The following is a 20,426-nucleotide window of genomic DNA, read 5'->3' as shown; positions in this document are numbered from 1 at the left end:
TTCTACCAAACAGTTAAAGAAGAACTAATGCAATCTTTCTCAAACTCTTATAAAAAACCGAAAAGGAAGAAACACTCTGATTCATTATATGAGGTCAGTATTACCCAATACCAAAGCCAGGCAGATAAGGATACTATAAGAAAACTACAAGCCAATATCCCTGATTACTAGAGATATAGAATTCTCAGCAAAATACTGGCAAACCGAATTCAATAGCACATTAAAGGGATCATACACCATGATCAAATGGGACTTGTCCCTGAGATTAAGGATTGTTCAACAAACTGGAATCAATAAATGCAATAAACTTCATTAATAGAATGAAAGATTAAAAATCATATGATCATCTCAATAGATGAAGGAAAAGCATTTGACAAAATTCAATGATTAAAAAACCTCTCAACAAATTGTACATAGAAGGAATGTACCTCAATATAGTAAAAGCGATATATGACAAGCCCACAGCTAACATCATACTCAATGATGAGAGGATGAAGGCTTTTTCTCTAAGATCTGGAACAAGACAAGGGTACCCACTCTTACCACTTCTTTTTTTAAATTTTTTTTGACGTTTTATTTATTTCTGAGAGAGAGAGAGAGAGAGAGAGACAGCATGAGTAGGGGAGGGTCAGAGAGAGAGGGAGATACAGAATCTGAAGCAGGCTCCAGGCTCTGAGCTGGCTGTCAGCACAGAGCCCGAAGTGGGGCTCAAACCCACAAACCGTGAGATCATGACCTGAGCTGAATCCGGACGCTTAACCGACTGAGTCACCCAGGTGCCCCTACCACTTCTGTTCAACATAGTACCAGAAGTCCCAGCCAAGGAAAGTTATCCGAATTGGAAAGGAAGCGGTAAAATTGTCTCTGTTTGCAGAAGAAATCATCTTATTTATAAAAAAATCTTAAAGACTCTAACAACAACAACAACAAAAGCAGAATAAATGAATTCAGTAAAGTTGCAGGATACAAATTCAATGTACAAAAATCAGTTGTGTTTGTATACATTAATAATAAACTATCTGAAAATGAAATAAACAATCTTGTTTATAATAGCATCAAAAACAGTAAGATACTTAGGAATAAATTCAACCAAGAAGGTTAAAGATCTGTACACTGAAAACCGTAAGATATTGATGAAAGAAACTGAAGAAGATACAAGTGGAAAGATATTTTGTGCTTATGAATGAGAAGAATTAGTATTATTAAAGTGTCCATACTGCCCAAAGCCATCTACAGATTTAATGCAATCTCTAACAAAATCCAATGGCATTTTTCACAGAAATGGAAAAAACAATCCTAAAATTTGTATAGAACCACAAAAGGCCCTGAATAGCCAAAAACAATCTTGAGAAAGTAGAACAACTCTTGAGGTATCACTCTTCCTGATTTCAAACTATGTTACAAAGCAATATCAATCAAAACAGTAAAGTACTGACCTAAAAAAAAAAAAAAAAAAAAGCCAGTAGAGCAGAATCAAAAGCCCAGAAATAAACACATGCATATACAACTAATATTTGACAAAGGAACTAAGAATATTCAATGGGGAAAGGATAGTCTCTTCAATAAATGGTATTGGCAAAACTGGATATTCACATGCAAAGGAATGAAACTGGACCCCCTACCTTACACCACTCATAGGAGTTAATTCGAAATGGATTTAAAGACTTAAATATAAGACTTGAAACTGTTAACACTCCTAAAAGAAATAGAAAGCACTTAGACATTGGTCTTGGCAATGATTTTTTGGGTATGACACCAAGAGCACAAGCAGCAAAAACAAACACTAATAATTGGGACATCAAACTAAAATATTTCTGCACAGCAAAAGGAATAATTAACAAAATGAAAATTCAATCTACAGAATAGTAGAAAATATTTGCAAACCATCTATCTGATAAGGGGTAATATCAAAACTATATAAAGAACTCAAACAACTCAATAGCAAAAAAGCAAATAATCTTATTTTCAAAATGAGCAAAGGGGGGTTCCTGGGTAACTCAGTTGGTTAAGCGTCCAACTCTTGATCTCAGCTCAGGTCTTGATCTCATGGTCGTGAGTTCAGGCCCTGCATTGGGTTCCATGCTGGGCATGAAGCCTAGTCAAAAAAAATTCTAATGACAAAAATAAAAACAAACAAAGGACCCGAATACATCTTTCCAAAGACATACCAATGGCCAGTAGGTACATTAACATGACTAGTCATCAGGGAGATGCAAATCAAAACCACAATGAGGTATCACCTCACACCTGTTAGAATGGTTATTATTACAAAGGTAGGAGAGAAATGTTAGCAGGAATGCGGAGAAAAGGAAAACCTTGTGCACTGCTGGTGAGAATGCAAATTGGTACAGCCATTATGGAAAACAGCATGAAGCTTCTTCAAGAAATTAGAAATAGGACTGCCTATGATCCAGCAATCCTACTTCTATGTATATATCCAAAGGAAATGAAATCACTATCCCAGTGAGATATCCACACCTCCATGTTCACAGCACTATTCATGAGAGCCAATACATGAAAACAACCTAAGTGTCCAGTGATGGATGAATGAATAGACAAATTGTAGTGTATATGTTTACAATGAAAAAAGAAGGAAATCCTGCCATTGCGATAACATGGATAAAGCTTAAGGGCATTATGCTAACTGTAGTAAGTCAGAGAAAGACAAATACTGTACAATCTCATATGTGAAATCTAAAAGAAACCAAACTCATAGAAACAGAGTAGATTAGTGGTTGCCAGGAGTTGGGGGAGCCGGAAAAATGAGAAGATGTTGGTCAAAGGGTTATAACTTCCAATCATGAGTAAGTTTTAGGGATCTAATGTACAGCATGGTAACTGTAGTTAACAATACTATATTGTATACAGTTGACCCTTAAACAACACAGGGGTTAGGGGTACTGACCCCTTGCATGCTCAAAAGTCTTGACTAAAAGCCCATTGACTAGAAGCCTTACCAATAACATAAACAGTTGATCATATATTTTACATATTATATACTGTCTTCTTATAGTAAAGTGAGCTAGTGAACAAAAATATTAAGAAAATCATGAAAAAATACACATACAGTACTCTACTGTGTTTATCTAACAAAAGCTGCATTTATCTAACAAAAGCTGAACCATCCAGTTCGAACACATGCTGTTCATGGGTCAACTGTATTTGAAAGTTGCTGAGAGAGGAGATCTTAAATGTCCTTACCACACATGCAGAAAAGGTAACTATGTGGAGTGATGGCTGTTAGCTAACCTAAATGGGAATCATTTCAGAATATGAACAAATACCAAATCATCACATTGCACATCATAAACTTAAACAATGTTATATGTCAATTATAGCTCAATAAAGTTGGAAAAAAAAAATAAAGAAGTTACACCTCACATGCCCAACAAAACACACACAGAGAAAAAAATTTAGCATTTTCAGCTTTATCTTGGGAGCACCCTATATCCTAAATGTAACTGGGTAGCTTGTCCACTATGTATATCAATTCCAAAATACTAGTCTCTGTGTCAGAATATATATCTGGCCAAACGTTTCAAATGAAACAAGTTCATGGTCAGAAACACAAAAGTGAATTGAAATATTTCAATAAAATTTTGGTTGCTAAGTATAAAAAAAAAAAAAAAGCCTGGCTTTTTGAAAGAGGCTATGAGAAGTCGCTAAAGGAGTCTCAGCAGAAGGGGTAATGTGGCCACTTCACATTTTGGAAAGATTGTTCTGGCAGCAGTGTGGAAGGCTGGAGGGATCGTTATGGTAAGAGACACAGCAATAGTGCAGAGGGGCAGATGATAATGATGGTCTGGAACAGAGAGAGTGTAAATGACAGAAATAGGGTGAAGAACTCTATTGGAGATAGAATTGGGGACCTCAGACACCTTCCTAGCTGCTAGCACCCAACTCTGAATAAGGATGCCTATCTTCCAAACTGGACTGGTCAGTCAGTATCCTCCATCCATTTATGTCTTTAGTCTGAAAAGAAGATGATCAGGTCCCTAGGAACGCCCTTTACACTGCAGGCACAAGTAGAAAGGTATTTTACAAATGCTTTACTTTATGAGTGGCAGCCCTACCTCCCCATCTAACACGCACACACATACACACTCTTTATCTTCATCACACTTCCAAAGGGAGCACATGGCAAGATGTTACCTATCTCCAGACATCTGACTCACACAGAGAGACAGGTGGATCCATCACATACATCAGGCTCTCAAAATACTCCCTTCACTGCTTCTGCTCAGTCTAGAAGATTCAGTCTGAAATTATTTTAAGATTTTCTACTATTTGATGGGGCACCTGGGTGGCTCAGTCAGTTAATTGTCCAACTGGCTCAGATCATGATCTCATGGTTTGTGGATTTGAGCTCTGCGTCGGGCTCCATGCTGACAGCTCAGAGCCTGGAGCCTGCTTCAGATTCTGTGTCTCCCTCTCTCTCTGCCTCTCCTCCACTGGCATTCTGCTTCTGTCTCTCAAAAATGAGTAAATGTTAAAAAACTTTTTAAAAATATTTTCTGTTATTTGCAATGTTATGGAAAAGTAAATTACTGACATTCACAGGGTGATAATCTATAAAGAACAAGATTGTTTTCCTTTTTTAATTTAGGATCTTATTAGCAATACATTAGCATCATTAATAGAAAAAAAGAACCATTGACACAGAAACTCAAAACGAGCCATTAAGAAAATAATGTAGTATTCAACCACTATGAGAGAAAATAGGTCCTCTCATTTGATCTACTGGCAAACCCAGGTTTATCCTGAACTTTGAGAGACCCTCTGTCCTGAGTGGGTGATAAAACATTCAAGTAAAGGGTAAGGAGTTTTAAGTGTGAGTTTCTGAGGGATACTGCCTCCGAAGAAGTTCAGGGGTAGCCACAGTCCTCCAGTTTACTCCAATGTTGGGACGTTTCTGGGGCGACCAGCATAGGTTCCTTTTGAGGAGTTTTGACAATTCATCAGCCTCAGGATTCAGATCTTATAAAACATTCCTCCATGTTAAAAAAAAAAAACATTTTTCCACAAGAATAAGTTTTTCATCGCTTCTCCAGCTTCTTGTACTTGGCTTCTACCAGGGAGAGAGAGAGAGGGAGTTAAATCTTTTAAAGTCAGCTCTTACAAAGATCTTTTTTACTTAACATTTCCAGGCAAATTAAAAATATCTATTAAGTAAAAACAAACAAGCAAACAAACAAAAAAAACCCCACCCTATTGGCTTCAATCTCATCATCTGTCCAAACTGGGCCCAAAATGGAGGCACGTTGTAAATATTACTACCATATTAGCTAAGGATATTTTTGGGTATCGATCAATCACGTGCACAACTTAAGATAGGGAGTCAAACACACACAAGTCCACTAAGTTCTAACCCTGTCAAGAGCACCTGCTCCAATGGCTCCACCAGGATTAAGCAAATCTACTGACACTTGAGCTTTACTAAGCACAGGAAAGTGCCTCTCCAGGCACCCTCTGGGAGCCAGACTCTCTGGACACATAAACGTATGTTTCTCCTTTTCTTTGCTTTTTCTTTTTCTTTCTTTCTTTCTTTCTGTTTTTTTAAATCTTTGTTTATTTTTGAGAGAGAGAGAGAGAGAGAGAGAGAGAGAGCCAAGTACAAGCAGGGGAGGAACAGAGAGAGAGGAGGACACAGAATCCAAAGCAGGCCCCGGGCTCTGAGCTGTCAGCATGGAGCCTGATGCAGGGCTCGAACCCACAAACAGAGAGTTCATGACTCTGAGCTGAAGTCAAACACTTAACTGAGCCACCCAGGCACCCCACTCCTTTTGTTTTCGTATCCCTACATCTCATTTTAGGAAAACAATTTTGAAAGAGATTTAAAAGACCATCAAATAAGCCTCTTATTATGATAGATTTCCTTTTTCTTTAAAACCTGTAAAGCATTTGGTACAATGCCTTCTATATAGTAAAATTAACAGCCACTATTTATTTATTTATTTATTTTTAATATTTTTATTTATTTCTAGGAGAGAGAGAGAGAGTGAGACAGCGTGAGCAGGGGAGGGTCAGAGAGAGAGGGAGACACAGACTCTGAAACAGGCTCCAGACTCTGAGCTGGCAGTCAGCACAGAGCCCGACGCGGGGCTCGAACCCACGAACCACGAGATCATGACCTAAGTGAAAGTCGGACGCTTAACCGACTAAGCCACCCAGGCGCCCCAACAGCCACCATTTATTAAGTTTAATTGTGGACAATGAAAGTGTTAATCACCACTCATGTCAAATCTCAGTTACAGACCACTCTCCTAAAGTAGTCAACAGTTGTCAATGATGAAAATTTAAATAATCTATAAATTATAGATCATCAACAATACAAGTACCAATTTCCTCCTTAAAGGAAAAGTAAACTCTTGATTGATTTTTCTGTTTTTTAAGACATATGTATCTACATTATTAAAGATGCTCAGCCTGCTGAACCATAATTTTAAGAGCCTGAGCTCTGTAACCAAACAGACCTGGCTTGGAATATAGCTCTTTCACATGCTAGCTTTGTGTCTTTATGCAAGTTATTTAACCCCTACAACCAGTTTCTTCCTCCAAAGAATAGGGATAAAAATCATGTAGTTATCACATAGATTATTGGGAAGATAAAAAAATAATACATGTACAGTACTAACAATAGTACCTGATATATATCAAGTACTCAGGAAATAGTATTTTTATTACTACCTCTAATAAAAAATTACTCTCAATAGGTTTTTGTGAAAATTAATTAAAATAGATCATTATAGGTACACCATAAAGGTTAACTATCCTATTGGCTGAGGTCATACAGGGTGGGGGTGGGCGTGGGGGGGGTAGATTACTCTTATTAAATCAAAACAAAAATAAAAATGGTTACCCAGTTTTTTTGAATATGCATCCAACTTGTAGGCTGCCTGCTCAAGAGCTGCTACCTGTTCTTCAATTACATTGATCTGATCCAGGTAAGGCTGCAGTCCAGCATCTTTGAAAACAAAGACAGGCCACAAGTTCATACAGCCTCAACAAGGAGCATAGAAAAGACTGGAAAAGTAAGAATGCTAGTGTCCCTCCAACTCTGCCCAAGACACACTAGGTGGAGTGACACATTTCTGATCACTCATAGCAGACAGCAGCTAGCTGATCAGGCAGAACTGTGACCTGGACAAAGCAAGTCTCTCTCATCTACTAATTTTCCTCTCTTTTAAATTCCTTGCTCCTCAAGCAATCTTTCTGTAACTGATTCAGTTTCTTGGGTCATCCCATAGCAAGAAAGAATGCCCTAGAGATAGGGAACATACATGTAAGTCAATGGAAAAATATATTCTACCAGTCTCTAAATTATCATTTTCCATTATAGATGTTCTGGTTTTCTGCTTATAAAGTAGTCCTTTATGGATTGCATTGTTAAATAAATTCACTAGAATCTGGCCACCGTTTTTTCTCCCTTCTCCCTTTCAAGGAATAAACTGACCAAATCAAGACTCAGAGGCAGAAATAACCATATTGAAACACGCTAATCTTCAAAATGGAAGAAATTCACCTTAACTTTGTAATTTACTTTTGGAGAATGAGCTCCCTCAGGACAGGGGCCATGTTCCCTCCACTTCTCCGCAACCACAAGCACAAAAGAATATTAACTACAAACATGTTTAATTATAAATATTATTACTTACACTTCTGGTTTAAGTCCTTTAAGTTTCTACTAATGTTTATAGCAATATCTTTCATTTCAAGATACTTCAGGCTGGTTAGTTTATTCATATTTTCCAGGAGCTTATAGTCTTCGCTGGTGGCTTTAAAATAAACAGAAGATGTGATGCCTTTAAGATTTGTCATAGATCACTGCAATGTGGAATTATAGGCCAAATGTTAGTTCAAGGCAGGACCCAGAGAATGTCAAAGGAGCAGCCCACTATCGATTTATGACATTTATACTCAGCCTGTGTCCTTTGAATGTTTAGGTAGAAACTCAGGTAATAATCAGCAAACTATTAAACCAATTAAGATCCACAGACTTCAGAATCTCAGTTAGAAAGGGAAATACCAAATTCATGCCCTAAGAAAAGAGAAGTGACATAGTCTTCGTATTTCTATGGTATGAAGACATGTAATTTCAGGGACTGCACCATAAATATACATAAAATCAACCAGGACCTCACCACTTCTTAGTAACGCATTGATTACTATTTGATTCTATACTGTATTTTATGCACTGATGTTTCCAAACCATTTGTCTGCTTCTCATATCCTCAGTTCCCTTCCCCATCCCTACTCAAAACAAATGGCTTCTACTCCAATTTTCCTGAAAAGTGGAAAATTCCACTTCCATAGCTCCCTCAACCTTTCTGCCTTACTTCAAAACTTTTCTGTACCCTGATATCTTCCCAAGAGGCACGGGGGCTCGTGTTCTTATCAAGACAACTTCTCCTGTGTTCTTGCTTCCAACCCTTCAGGGCTTCTCTTCAATCATATCTTTTCCCTGACATTTCCAAATCTCTCTCTAGCCTGGCAGCTTCCTCTCTAACTAGAAATATATTCAGGTTTCCTCCAGCCCAAAAGCACTTTCTCTTCTGCTACACCTACATCATTCACTCAAAAGCAAAGGAGCTTCACTGTTAATCCTTTTGAAAGAGGAACTTATATTCACTGCTTCCTCTTCCTCCACATTCGTTCATGTAAACCCTTACAGCCTGGCCTCTGCCCCCACTATCCAGGGAAATTACATGGTCCAAGGTCATTGGTGCTTTCCTTTTTTTTTTTTTCCATTGGTGCTTTCTTAACCACCAAATCCACAGTGTCTTCTCTGTTATTACACTCCTGAAGCTCTTCATAGTACCTGACCCTGTGATCTCCCTCTTTTCACAAAATGCTCATTTCCCTTGTCTGCTACATCATCATCCTGATTTTCTAATCTCTTTCAACCTGCTCTTTGTATTTTTCTATGCCAGATGCTTTCTCATTCATCCTTAACTATCACTTCCCAATTTTTACTCAGCTGTGACACAAGACTGATGTTTACATGGGCAGCACCTTTCTATGGGCATCCCCAGGGTGATGCTAGCTTCCTTCCAAATTCAAAAAAGCATTTGTACAAGTAAGAATGACAATCACAGGAAAAGTACAATCTGTCTAAAATTAATTTTATAAGCAAATCATGTGTAATCCATCTTAGGTACTTTAAGTGCTGTTGTTAGAAAAAATTATTTGCCCTATACAGGCATTCAATGAGACTGTAGTTGAGGCCCTCAGGTACCTCTAACTGCATCCTTGCCAATCTCATCCTGCAGAGGCTCAACTCACACCCTGGTAGAAGTGACTCCCAAATCTGTTTCTCCTGCTTTGATCACTCTCTGAGCTCAGGACCCATGTGTGCAAGTCACCTGACTATCCTGTAATATCTAAAATCAGCCAAGCCCAAACCAAAAATATTTTTACACTAAACATGGTTCTGCTTTCCCACTTCCCTATTTCAGATGATGGTACCGCCAGTTTAAAATCTCAAAAATGTCTTAAGCTGCTCCCATCCCTCCACAGACACTTCAACAAGTCCTATAAATTCCACTTCTGTGATATTCTTGCACCCAGACTCTCCTTTCTATTCCCTTTACCATTACCCTGTCACTGACCATGATCATTTCTTTTCATCTGAAATCTTTCTCATATGTCTCTGAGCTCTACCCTCCATATTCATACCCTCAGTATGAATTAGTGCTAGCAAATCAGTCTTTCTAAAACAAGGGTCACACAGTCTAATACCTAGAAGCCAGTAAGATCATATAATGACTGAAGCAAGTCAGATGTTTGCATGTTAAACACATAAGATTATTCACTTCCATAAAGAAATATGTTCTCTCCCACTTCTTGGAACATGGAGTCTTCTTATCTATCATTTACTTTACCAGCTTGGATAGAAACATTGGTACAGAAAATTGTTTCTCTACCGCTACTAAAAAAAACAACACTATAAGAACAGTGATAAATGGCAACTGACCAGGTCTCAGTAAAAGGGAGAAACAGTGTGGTGGGGTCACATTGCATAGCCCTAATCCATTCAGAGGAGACAGCTGCTCAGCTCTAGTCAATCACAGCATCGCAAGGGGGAACTAGTATTGCCAAAATCTTTGCAATTTTTAAAGAGAATCCAAAAATCTAGATTTTGTTACTTGGTTTCTCTTGCTTAGAAATAGCTAAGTAACTAATCAGACTGATAGAGCTTCATAAGCCCTCCCATTCTGCATCAAGCCTTTTCTCATTAATTCTGGTTCCCAAATTTAGCTCACAGCAATTGCCTGGGGAAGTGAAACTATATAAGAAATGCTTATGAGAGGCCACACAGGACCAGACTTCACTTTATGGACGTTTCTTCACACATAGGTCATGTGTTGACCTGGAAATACACAATGAACCACAAAATTAATCATGTCCCAAAGGGTGGATCACCAAATTCTCAGACCAACTTAGCAGGTCCCTAAATCTGCAGATCACTCCCTGTTCCCCAATTTCATTTTTCTTTGCCCCAGTAAATACAGCTGCTTTAAGCAAACAGACTGTTTGCTTCTACCACCTCACTCATTAATCCTTCCCCACCTTTTGGTCAATCATTCCCTTCACGGTCCTGCTCAAAATGCACCTCCCCCAAGTAAGCACTTCTTGACGAATTCGTTTTATGTCTTCTTACAGTTAGTCTACACTTATGGAGGCTTGCAGAGTTGTATTTTTATGTATTCCCGAAATTAGCTAGTGAATTTCTATAGGGAAGGAACAGACCTTTTTCTTTCCCATTCATGACTTTCCCAAATTTCCAACAGGCATATTTCAGGGCACGAGGAGTGTTGGGGAGGGAAGGACAGACTGATGCTGCTAAAGCACCTCACAGGTCTCCCAGAGCCAAACCACAGCTCCATAGAGTGGTATAGGGCACTACCCGAATCAGCCCACACCCCGCCTTACCCGTCAGTTCCCCAGTCAGGTAAGTTGCCATTTTGGAGAACATGTCCCGGCAGAGCTCAGTGATGTCAGCTTCAGCCGGCTCCTTTGCTTCCTCAGCTGTCTCCACGGCGGCATCGTCTGGATCAAAGCAGAACGAGTTAAGTGTCCCACCGTACAATGGGTCCTAATCCAGCGATGACATCTTCTCCCCACACCCCTTCATCTGCCCTCATTCGATCAAGTCGGCTCCATTCTCCATGTGCCATAATTTTAAGTCCCTCACTTTGTCCTTGCCCCACCTGACACCCCAACTCTGCTCCCTAGCACCCGCCCTTGGCTCACACCCGATCCCGTGGCCAAACCGCCTCAGTCGCCCGGTCAGTTGCTCCCCTCCGACCTGCTTGCTCCTGCCAGGCGAGCCCCCTACCTCCTGCTGGACACTTCGTCCCCAACCACCCTGCGTACCTCGAACTGGATCCTCTTTTTGGGTCGCGGGGACACCCTCGGCTGCCGCCGCCGCCGCCATGCCTGGCCCCGCGCTACTTCCGGTTGTGGGATGTCTGCGCAGGCGCGCCGGGCGTGTCCCGCCCTCCCCGACCCGGGGTTCACATCCCTGGGATTCTGCAAGTCTCCGCTAAGTCCTGCCGGACGGGTTGAGTAATAGAGTATTAGCATGAAGCTGACATTGAAGCTAAGATAAGTTATTGTGAGTCCATGCGTTGCCAAGAGTCGCGACGCCTGGAACTGAGAATGCGCGCATCCCTGTCACTAGTAAGACTGACGACCTGTCTGGGGTTGGTTGAGCTCAGGTGACCTGCTGACCAAAGCCACAGAGCCCAGTTACCCTTCCCCAGAGATTCCCCACCCAGGCTGGTATTAGTCGCCAAAGACGGCTCAGGAAATCCTTTTGAAGGTAGTGTCATCCAACCTTTAGGAAATCTTCACTCATTGATTTCTGAACCCAAATACTCGCCCTTCAATGTCTTGGATAAACGACTCATTGCCCCTTTTTCTTTTTTTAAAGTTTATTTATTTATTTTGAGAGAGAGAGAGAGAGGGATAAAGAGAGAGAATGAGCAAGGGAGGGGCAGAGAGATGGAGGGAGGGAGAGAGAGAGAGAGAGAGAGAGAGAGAGAGAATCCCAAGCAGGCTCTGCACTGGCATCGTGGAGCCAGAACTCGCAAACTGAGAGATCACCACCTAAGGGGAAACCAAGAGTCTGACTCTTAACCTACTGAGCCCTCCAGGTGCCTCAGTCTCCTTTTCCTTAGGCACCTACTTCTCTTCAGCTGATACAGCCTTTCTGGAAGAAAGCTTTGTAACTCTTTTATGGCTGAGGATACACTCTGGTTATTTTGATTGCATTTAGCTGTTTCACAAGTCTCCTAGGTGTATTAGAATGTATGCGATGGATGGCGAAACAGGCGGGAGAAGGGAATGGATGAGAAAAAGCAACTGGGGAGCATGGTGCAAGATGAGGCCGAGGTAAAGATCACAGGGCAAGGAAAAAGGGATATATAGCAGGTCTTGGGATGCAAACCTATACACCCCCAAATATTGTTGAAGTTTTAGTCTTATCCCCAGTTATCCTCCATCTGCACCCTCTCACCTCCCACACTCTACACCACACACACACACACACACACACTCACACACACACACACCAGCTACCCCTTATGCCAGAGTAAAGGCTACCTTATTCTCTTGATCCTGAGGAACATGTTTCCCTAGGTCACTGTCTCCATTCTCTCTAATAGTACAGTCATAGTGATGACCATTTCAAATCATTGCTACAAGCTGGAAGTTCGTTTCGGGACTTCTCGGGGAGCCCAGCCCCTTCACATTGTCACTGCTCCCACTCTACACTTCCCAGGAGGGATGAGTGCCCCCAGCCCAAGTATAAGAATGGCTCACAGCTCCAGCCTCTCTTCTCCCTACAATCCCAAAAGCAAATGCAAAATCCTGATTTTCCTAAGGATTTTTATTGATAGCCACCAGAGAAACCCATATGTTCTTTACAAGAATAGAGTAAGAGCCCACCACATTTTAGTCCAAAGATCTCTGAATCCGGGAGTCATTTCTTTGTCTGATTCTCCTTAGGCTCCATCTTTGTTCCGGTTTACAGCCCCCTCAATTCCCAGTTTTTGGTGGAATGTTGGGAGCAGGCGCCTTCATGGACTTTGCCCTGAGTGGAGGGGTCACTCCAACTCCTCTGTAACATTGTAATCTCTGCACCTAAGAAAGTGTCCTCTCTTCCAAGGCTTCCCTTTCTTTTTCACCTGGAAACTCTATGGGGAAGACGAGAATCCCGTGGGTGCTAGCCTCAGGTCTCTAGATGCACAAAGGATAAGATTCACTGGCAAATACGAAGACATTCAGATAATGCTGCTCTCTTCTACTTTTTTCCCAAATTGTGGCTATCCGGGTGCCAGGTGCTTAGGGACTACCACCCTCCCTTCCTTTATTTGGTTTATTATTGCCTTCTTTTCCCCATCACAGCAGAGCTAGGAGAACAGGAAGTGAGAGGCCCAGTGGGAAATGTTATTTCACAGAGTTACATGGCTGCACAGAGAAACACTGAATCACAAGCCTAGGCATGATGATATTCTACACATAGAAACACTGGTTCAAAAGGCCAGACACAGGGTCGACTCGACAGTAGCAGTGGTGGGAGCTGCTGCCCTAGGAACTGAGGGCATGTCCTGAGGAGGTCTCTGCAGAGGCAGTGAGAGAAGAGCCTGCTGTCTGATGCTTTAGAACCCCTGCCCCACCACTCTCCTGCCCACCCTGGACTCCTCAGAGGGCTGGAGTGACAGCTGGGGCTGGCTGCAGGTGTTCCCAAATGCCTTGATCCCCCTGTTGGAAGAAAAAGGGACAGGTCATTTGAAGGAGGAATTTGTGTCCCACTTTCTTTTATCTAGAAAATCTGGAACTGATTCTTCAACCTCAGACCATCTCCTGGAGGCCAAGGCAGCGCTCAGGCCAGAGCAACCAACTTCAGGCCTTCCCTCCACCCCTTACTCCCACTGATATAAGGACTACTATGAACATGTTGCCCCAGGAGCCTGAAAATAGGCTCTTTCCAAAATGTTTTGCCTCTACCCACTGAGTGGAAAAGATGGCAGAGTTCAAATGTGGGGAGCCGAGAAGACCCAGGTGAAGGGCCACTCACCATGCCTGGGGAGGGAGCTAGCTGCCCCTTCCTTTCCAGCGTCTTCAGCTTTGAGCCCACAGCATCCACCTGGGACATGACTCCTTCCAGGACAGTCTCCAACTGCAGAACTCTCCTTGTGAGTCTGTGTAGGATTTGAGAGAGACAGAGGGAGCAGAAATATGTGCCTGGGAGCTAAGTGTCTGTGGGGGTGGGGGCAGGGGGACAGAATGGTCTGTGTCTGGATGAGAGCAAAGAAAGTAGTAAGGCCCAGCCTTGTAGGGAGAGTTAAAGTGAGGCAGAAGTTATTCCGGGGTCAGGACAGAGAATTAGAAAGTTGTGGAAAGAAGCTCAGGGTAGAACATTATCAACACACTCAGCTCTGGGACCCTTGCTGCACATACGTGTAGAATTCTTCTCCCGAAACCCAGCCACCTGCTCTGGTAGCCTCTGGACCCGACTCGCCTGGTGGACTACTCACAATGGACCGGCCCAGGTTCTCAATCTCAGCGTTGAGGGCCACCTGATCAGGAAGTCAGAGAGGAGAAGATGACTCTGGGAACCCATCAGCTCCTATTTCATCACCTGCTCTAATGGGACCTCAGGACCAGGCCCTTTGGGCTCCAGTTCATGCTAATCCCCTTCCTCTCAAACTCTAGAGACAACAGGATCAGTGTGGTGGTACTGGACACAAAGCTGGACCAACCTCTGGGAGGGAATCACTTCCCAAAGAAACAAAACATGAGCTCTTGGAAGCCTTGATTAATGAGACCCTCACTAGAATCCAACTGAATTTGGTGAAGGAAGAACAGTACCAGGATTCCTGCCACTTTCTCTCCTGCCCTTGAATTTTTGGTCTACAATGGATGGGGATGAAGCAGGCACAGCTGGGGGAGCTGAGGATCTGAGTTTGAAAATCACAAGGAGAAGGCAAATCCTCAGAAGGAATTGTCAGAGATTCTTGGGCAACTGATCCTTTCCCCCTAAGACTGTCTTGTAGCAGTGGTTCTCAACTTTGGCTGTGCATTGGAATCACCTAGGGAGTCTTTTTAAAGTCCTGATGTCTGGGGCCCCCACTCTCTCAGAGATTCTGTCTAGGATGTATGGCCTGAGTATGAGGATTATTTGACTCCCCACCCCCACCCCACCAGGGTATGCTAATGTGCAGCGGTTTGAGGACCACTATTCTAGAGAGTACTTTCCTGCCCATCTATCAGAAGATTTTCAGTTTGGATTTGTGTTCTGGGTATGTTCTCAGGGAGGGGAAAGTGAACACCAACCAGCTGGGCTCACCCTCTTCTCCAGGTCTTGTTGCATTTGTTCCTGTTCTTTCTTGTCCAGGATGTGATTCCCGTCTTGGTCAAATCTAGTGAAGGCAGCTGTGAGCTCAGTGATCTCATGCTCTGCATGCCCCAGTCTGAGGAGAACAGCATGATTAAATGACTTCTGACCTTCTGTGGCTGCGGTCTCTCAATTATGGACTCCCTACTTTTTTCTAGACTCTATGACTCTTACTCTCTGGGGAAGAAGGGGACCATGTGGGAAAGCCAGGATCTCCAAGGTCTAGCAGTTTTACTCCCAAGAAATTGTTTTAAAATATTTCTTCCTTCGGGGCGCCTGGGTGGCTTAGTCGGTTAAGCGTCCGACTTTCGCTTAGGTCATGATCTCGCGATTCGTGGGTTCGAGCCCCGCGTCGGGCTCTGTGCTGACTGCCAGCTCAGAGCCTGGAGCCTGTTTCAGTCTGTGACTCCCTCTCTCTCTGACCCTCCCCTGCTCATGCTGTCTCTCTCTCTCCTAGAAATAAATAAAACATTAAAAATTTAAAAAAAAAAATTTCTTCCTTCTCTGATTCCTGCTGACTAGATTCAGGCCCTCCTCGTGTTCTGTAGGAATTATTGCAAAATCTCTTTGCCTCTAAATAATCTGTCCCTCCACCCCTACCCTGCTGGCTTCTTCTTTACTCCCTACCCCTGAAATCCATCCTGTCTAATGCAACTAGAGTAATTAATCTTTCTAAAGTGCAGGTCTAAATGTACCCCTTCCCTGCTTAAGATCTGTCCTGGACATGGGGTGCCTGGGTGGCTTAGTCGGTTAAGCGTCCGACTTTCGCTTAGGTCATGATCTCGCGGTTTGTGGGTTCGAGCCCCGCGTCGGGCTCTGTGCTGACTGCCAGCTTGGAGCCTGGAGCCTGTTTCAGTCTGTGACTCCCTCTCTCTCTGACCCTCCCCTGCTCACGCTCTCTCTCTCTCTCTCCTAGAAATAAATAAAAATATTTTTAAAAAAAAAAAGATCTGTCCTGGACATCCTGTTTTTTGGATAGAATGGTGGTATTCAAGGCCTTTCCCAGGGTGGTCCTGGCTCATTCCCCTAGCTTCATTTACTGCTATGCCATACTTTTATTTGGTACCTTAGGAACTTGTTATCCCTGTATATGTTGTTCAACTTAAAACATCTGTGCCTTTGTACATGCTTTCATCTCTTCTTGGAGTGGACTTCCCCTGCTTGTCTACATGTAAGCTATTCATCCTCTAAAACCCTATTCATATATCACCTCTTCCAGGAGGCCTTCCCTTAAGCTCAAAAATAGAACTGAATACTCTTTTTCTTTGTGCTCCCTCTCTTCTAGTCACTTCTGTTGTTGAACTTGTTCTGTGATTCAGTTTATTCGCTTATATGTGTATGAGCTCCTGGAGGACAAAGACTTTGTCTCATTTAATTGTGTGCCCTACTCAGTACCTAGCCCACAGCTGGTGCTCACAATACATTTGTTCAGTGTTTGTTAATATGTTTAACTGGGAGGCAAGGAGTCTAAAGGAATAGGCCAGTGTTTATGGCAGAGCGAAGAAGCAACTGCAGTTTTATGGGAGTGAGAAATGCATGTACCGATTAGGAAATTATATTATTACATTAGTCCTAAGAATTTTTCAACAAGGTCCAGAATGTTACAGAACATGGTCAAAGTAAACCAAGGGCACAATTCTGAAGGTCAGAATCAGAGGCCTATAGGTCAAAGTCAAAGGCCAAAAGTCAAAGTCAGAGGCCCCTAGGCCAAGATCAGAGGTTTTTAGGCGAAGGGTATATGGTTGAGGGTCAAGGACTTAATAGACCAACGTCAGAGAAGGTTGAATCTCTGGTTGCTCACTCCCTCAAGGTGTTGGTGAAATCCTCAAATTGGATCTCCTGCTCCCCACCCTGCAGGACCTTCTGTACGTCTGAAACTCGCTCCTTCCTCAAACGCAGCCTCAGCAGGGTCTTGTTGTAGCCCTGGAAGGGAAAAGGGAAGAGGTACAGTTCCTACAGCCTTCTCATCATCCCTTGCCCCCTCCCCCACCCACTAGATGCCGGGCTTCCAGGGATAAGTCAAAGACAAACAAGGGCACAGGGCCCCACACCAGTCAGGTACAGACCAGGACACAGTGCCTTGGACCTGGGCCCTGACATAGATGTATCGCTCAAGGAGAATAAGTGGTTACCTGTTTTAGGAGGTCAGAAAGTTGCAGCTCATCCTTCTGTCCAGCTAACTCTTCCTTGACCTCTGAGTATGTATCATTGATGATGGCCAGGAACATGTTCTGGAGATAAAGTGGGGACTTGGGTCCTCACCCCCAGATTCACTAGCAGCATTGAACCCACTAACCCTATTAATGTCCCAGACACATATTCTAAAGGGGCCAATGCTTTCAATCTCAACTCTGCAGGCCACTACCCCCTGCATCTCAGGGTTCCAGAGATCCCCATTTAGCACAATCCCGTAAGGGATAGATCAGGCTCCCCTCATCCACCTGCTATCCTCACTCAGTTGCTATAGTAACCTGACTGCAAAGATAGCCCGTCATATGCCAGAGTTCATCTCCATATAAGGGCCTACCAATCACTGAGAGTACAGTTTTGTTGTCTTTACCATCTAACCCCAGTCCAACCCATCTATCCCTGACCATGATCAAATAAAGAAGCTTGCTGGCTTTGTTAATAAAAATTAAACCCAGATCTTTCATAGTTGGCAGAGAGAAAGAGAATATAGAGCAATGGTAATAGAAATAGGCAGAAATTCCTAAAGGAAGGGGTGAATAGATGTAGAAGATTTTAGGTTCAACTACTTCTCTTCATGGGGCACTTTTCTCTCCCTCTCCATTCTTGGAGAATAAGGGTTTGGTTTTACTGAGAGAGCCTGCAGATTACCTTATATTCTGCAAACTGCCTGCCAATGCTGGCCATGCTGAGCACATGAGCCAATTCTCAGGAGATCCAGAAGCTCTCCCACTTCACTCTCCATCCCTGATTTGGGACACCCATCTTAATACTGAGCACAGAATATGGGGGGGGGGTGTCAAAACCTCATCCTGTATGTCCTTTACGTCTCCACCCCTCAGGCTCCCAATTCCCACCTTCCAGAGGGACCCTCACCAAGAGCACGAAGAAGACAAAGAAGACATAGGTGACAAAGTAGGCAGGTCCCAGGATGCGGTTGGCATTGTCAATAGCGTTGTAGTCAAAGTCCCCAAGGATGATCCGGAACTGAGTGAAACTGAGAGACCAGGGTCTGGGCTTCACCTAGAGCCTAACCATAACCCTGACACCTATTCACACCCCCAACCACTTTCCTAATTACCATTTTTCAGTGATTTCAGACAGACCTCTCTCGTATCTCTAACCCAACCTGATAGAGACATAGTGAGGTGCATAGATACTTGAGTACATCCACCAGGGCTTCTGGTGATTCTCACACAGATGCTTTAAGCACAGACACACCTGCACACATACACTCAGCTTCCCCAAGGACACATACACCCACAGCTGGAGGGTGAGGGGCCAGGGAAGAGTGAAGGGGGCAGGACACACACATGCACTTGATGAAAGTGCTGAAGTTTTCCACTTGGGTCCCAAAAAGCAGGTAGCCGAGTTGGGCATAGGCGAAGAAAACAATGAAGAACATGACAGCAAAACCCAGGATGTCCTTGGCACAGCGGGCCAGCGTGGAGGAGAGCTGAGTCATGGTTTTGTTGAAGCTGATGTACTTGAATATCTGGAAAGGCCATTTTGAACCAAACAGTGAAGGAAAAAAAAAAAAAGCTTTGAATAGTGCACTCCAGGGGGCCATGGAAGCCACTGGAGCTGCCAAACGAGGCAAGGAAAATGAGACAAACACTGAACAAGGGGGAATAAGTGCCTTGAGGTGTTGTTGGGGATGAGGAGTCCCAAAGTACCTTGATCCAGGCAAAGAAGAGGTTCACAGCATTCATGTTGTTGTACTGTGTCTGCCAGAAGGCGAGGAACTCGAAGTCAGCATACGTGTTTGGCTGCTGCAGGAGCTTCCCCATCAGTCGGTTCACCTCAAGGGTTCGGAATATGTGGAAACCCACAGCCACAATAGAGAGCTGTCATCACAGGGGTCAGAGGTGTCAGAGAAGTCAGGTTCTTAAGGGAAGTTCAATGATAAGGTCCTAGGGAAGATCTGGGGTAGGTAAGTCAGGTGGGGAAAAAATTCTTCTCTTCTGAGCTGTTGATTATCTAAGGTTCAAATGAAATGGAATAGGATAATTGGAGAATATCTTAAATCCCAAGAGAAGGCTTTGGGGCCACTGGTAAATCGGTAGGTTTTAAAGGACCACAGAGAATTGGAGCCAACTAATTTTATTTCTCCCATCACTTCCTAGTATTGGTCAAGAAATTGTGTCCTGTTAACAGGAAGAAGATGAAGATGAAGAGGCAGACTATTTTAATAGAAGAGAAGAGAAAAGGTGGGAGTTTCAAAGGGACAGATCATAAAGGCAAAAGAAAGAAGAGGAACAGAATAGCAAGTGAACCTCTCACAGGCCAGAGTGAGAGGGCATGTGGGAGACAGAGTTTTCCCAGGGGCTGAACCAGGGGAACATGAGCCTCTGGCTTTGGGAGCTGTTACACAGTGATTTGACTGGAGGTCATAAGGAGGACTTGAGACTCCAAAAGGAAGAACTTGGAGCCCCTATCAGGGTAGATCCCCTTCCTCCTCCTAATATATCCCAACTATAAGATCTGTCCCTCACCAAGATGACCACCAGGTCCAGAATGTTCCAGATGCTGCTGAGGTAATGAAACCGGTGGATGTGGAGCTCCAGGATCTCCTCTACCACATAGTAGAAGATGAAGATGCAGAAGATGATTTCACAGCCAATGATAAAGAAGTCCCAGTTACTGACATAGCGGATCAGCTTAACCGTGCGGATTTGCCAAGATGGGATGGCACCTCCAGTAGCCGGAAACTCCACCACCAGTCTGTAGAGGAAGGCGACATACCTGGTGAGGCCTGGGCTAGGATAGTTCCTCCCATCCCCTCTCCTCCACATCCCCACCATACAGTACACATTTAGGGAAAGGTATCAAGCAG

The 20,426-nt window shown here is 43.3% G+C and overlaps 2 protein-coding genes across 3 annotated transcripts in view; both read right to left on the bottom strand.

Annotated features, from left to right (window-relative positions):
- Nucleotides 1-4,570: 4,570 nt before the first annotated feature.
- On the bottom strand, nucleotides 4,571-11,446 carry BLOC1S2 (biogenesis of lysosomal organelles complex 1 subunit 2). Its single transcript, XM_039249226.1, has 5 exons — nucleotides 11,377-11,446; nucleotides 10,933-11,049; nucleotides 7,656-7,775; nucleotides 6,860-6,964; nucleotides 4,571-5,068 (listed from the first exon to the last, which is right to left on the bottom strand). The coding sequence occupies exons 1-5, from the start codon at nucleotides 11,435-11,437 to the stop codon at nucleotides 5,037-5,039; spliced, it is 435 nt and encodes a 144-aa protein (XP_039105157.1). The 5' UTR covers nucleotides 11,438-11,446; the 3' UTR covers nucleotides 4,571-5,036.
- A 2,261-nt stretch (nucleotides 11,447-13,707) lies between these two features.
- The window catches only part of PKD2L1 (polycystin 2 like 1, transient receptor potential cation channel), a 31,718-nt gene continuing 24,999 nt past the window's right edge, over nucleotides 13,708-20,426 (bottom strand). For both annotated transcript variants that reach the window (XM_039249294.1, XM_039249295.1), the window contains exons 6-15: nucleotides 20,086-20,314; nucleotides 19,267-19,437; nucleotides 18,904-19,085; nucleotides 18,467-18,587; nucleotides 17,536-17,634; nucleotides 17,205-17,326; nucleotides 15,356-15,479; nucleotides 14,467-14,585; nucleotides 14,084-14,207; nucleotides 13,708-13,767 (exon numbers count right to left, since the gene is read on the bottom strand). In XM_039249294.1, the coding sequence (XP_039105225.1) occupies nucleotides 13,708-13,767; nucleotides 14,084-14,207; nucleotides 14,467-14,585; nucleotides 15,356-15,479; nucleotides 17,205-17,326; nucleotides 17,536-17,634; nucleotides 18,467-18,587; nucleotides 18,904-19,085; nucleotides 19,267-19,437; nucleotides 20,086-20,314 (1,351 nt within the window). The remainder of the gene's footprint in view (nucleotides 13,768-14,083; nucleotides 14,208-14,466; nucleotides 14,586-15,355; nucleotides 15,480-17,204; nucleotides 17,327-17,535; nucleotides 17,635-18,466; nucleotides 18,588-18,903; nucleotides 19,086-19,266; nucleotides 19,438-20,085; nucleotides 20,315-20,426) is intronic.

This window comes from Hyaena hyaena, unplaced genomic scaffold (assembly GCF_003009895.1).
Source record: "Hyaena hyaena isolate Hyena2069 unplaced genomic scaffold, ASM300989v1 scaffold_331, whole genome shotgun sequence".
In the NCBI taxonomy this organism is placed as follows: Eukaryota; Metazoa; Chordata; class Mammalia; order Carnivora; family Hyaenidae; genus Hyaena; species Hyaena hyaena.
Note: the sequence above shows the minus strand (reverse complement) of the source record. Positions and strands in the feature narration are given on the sequence as shown.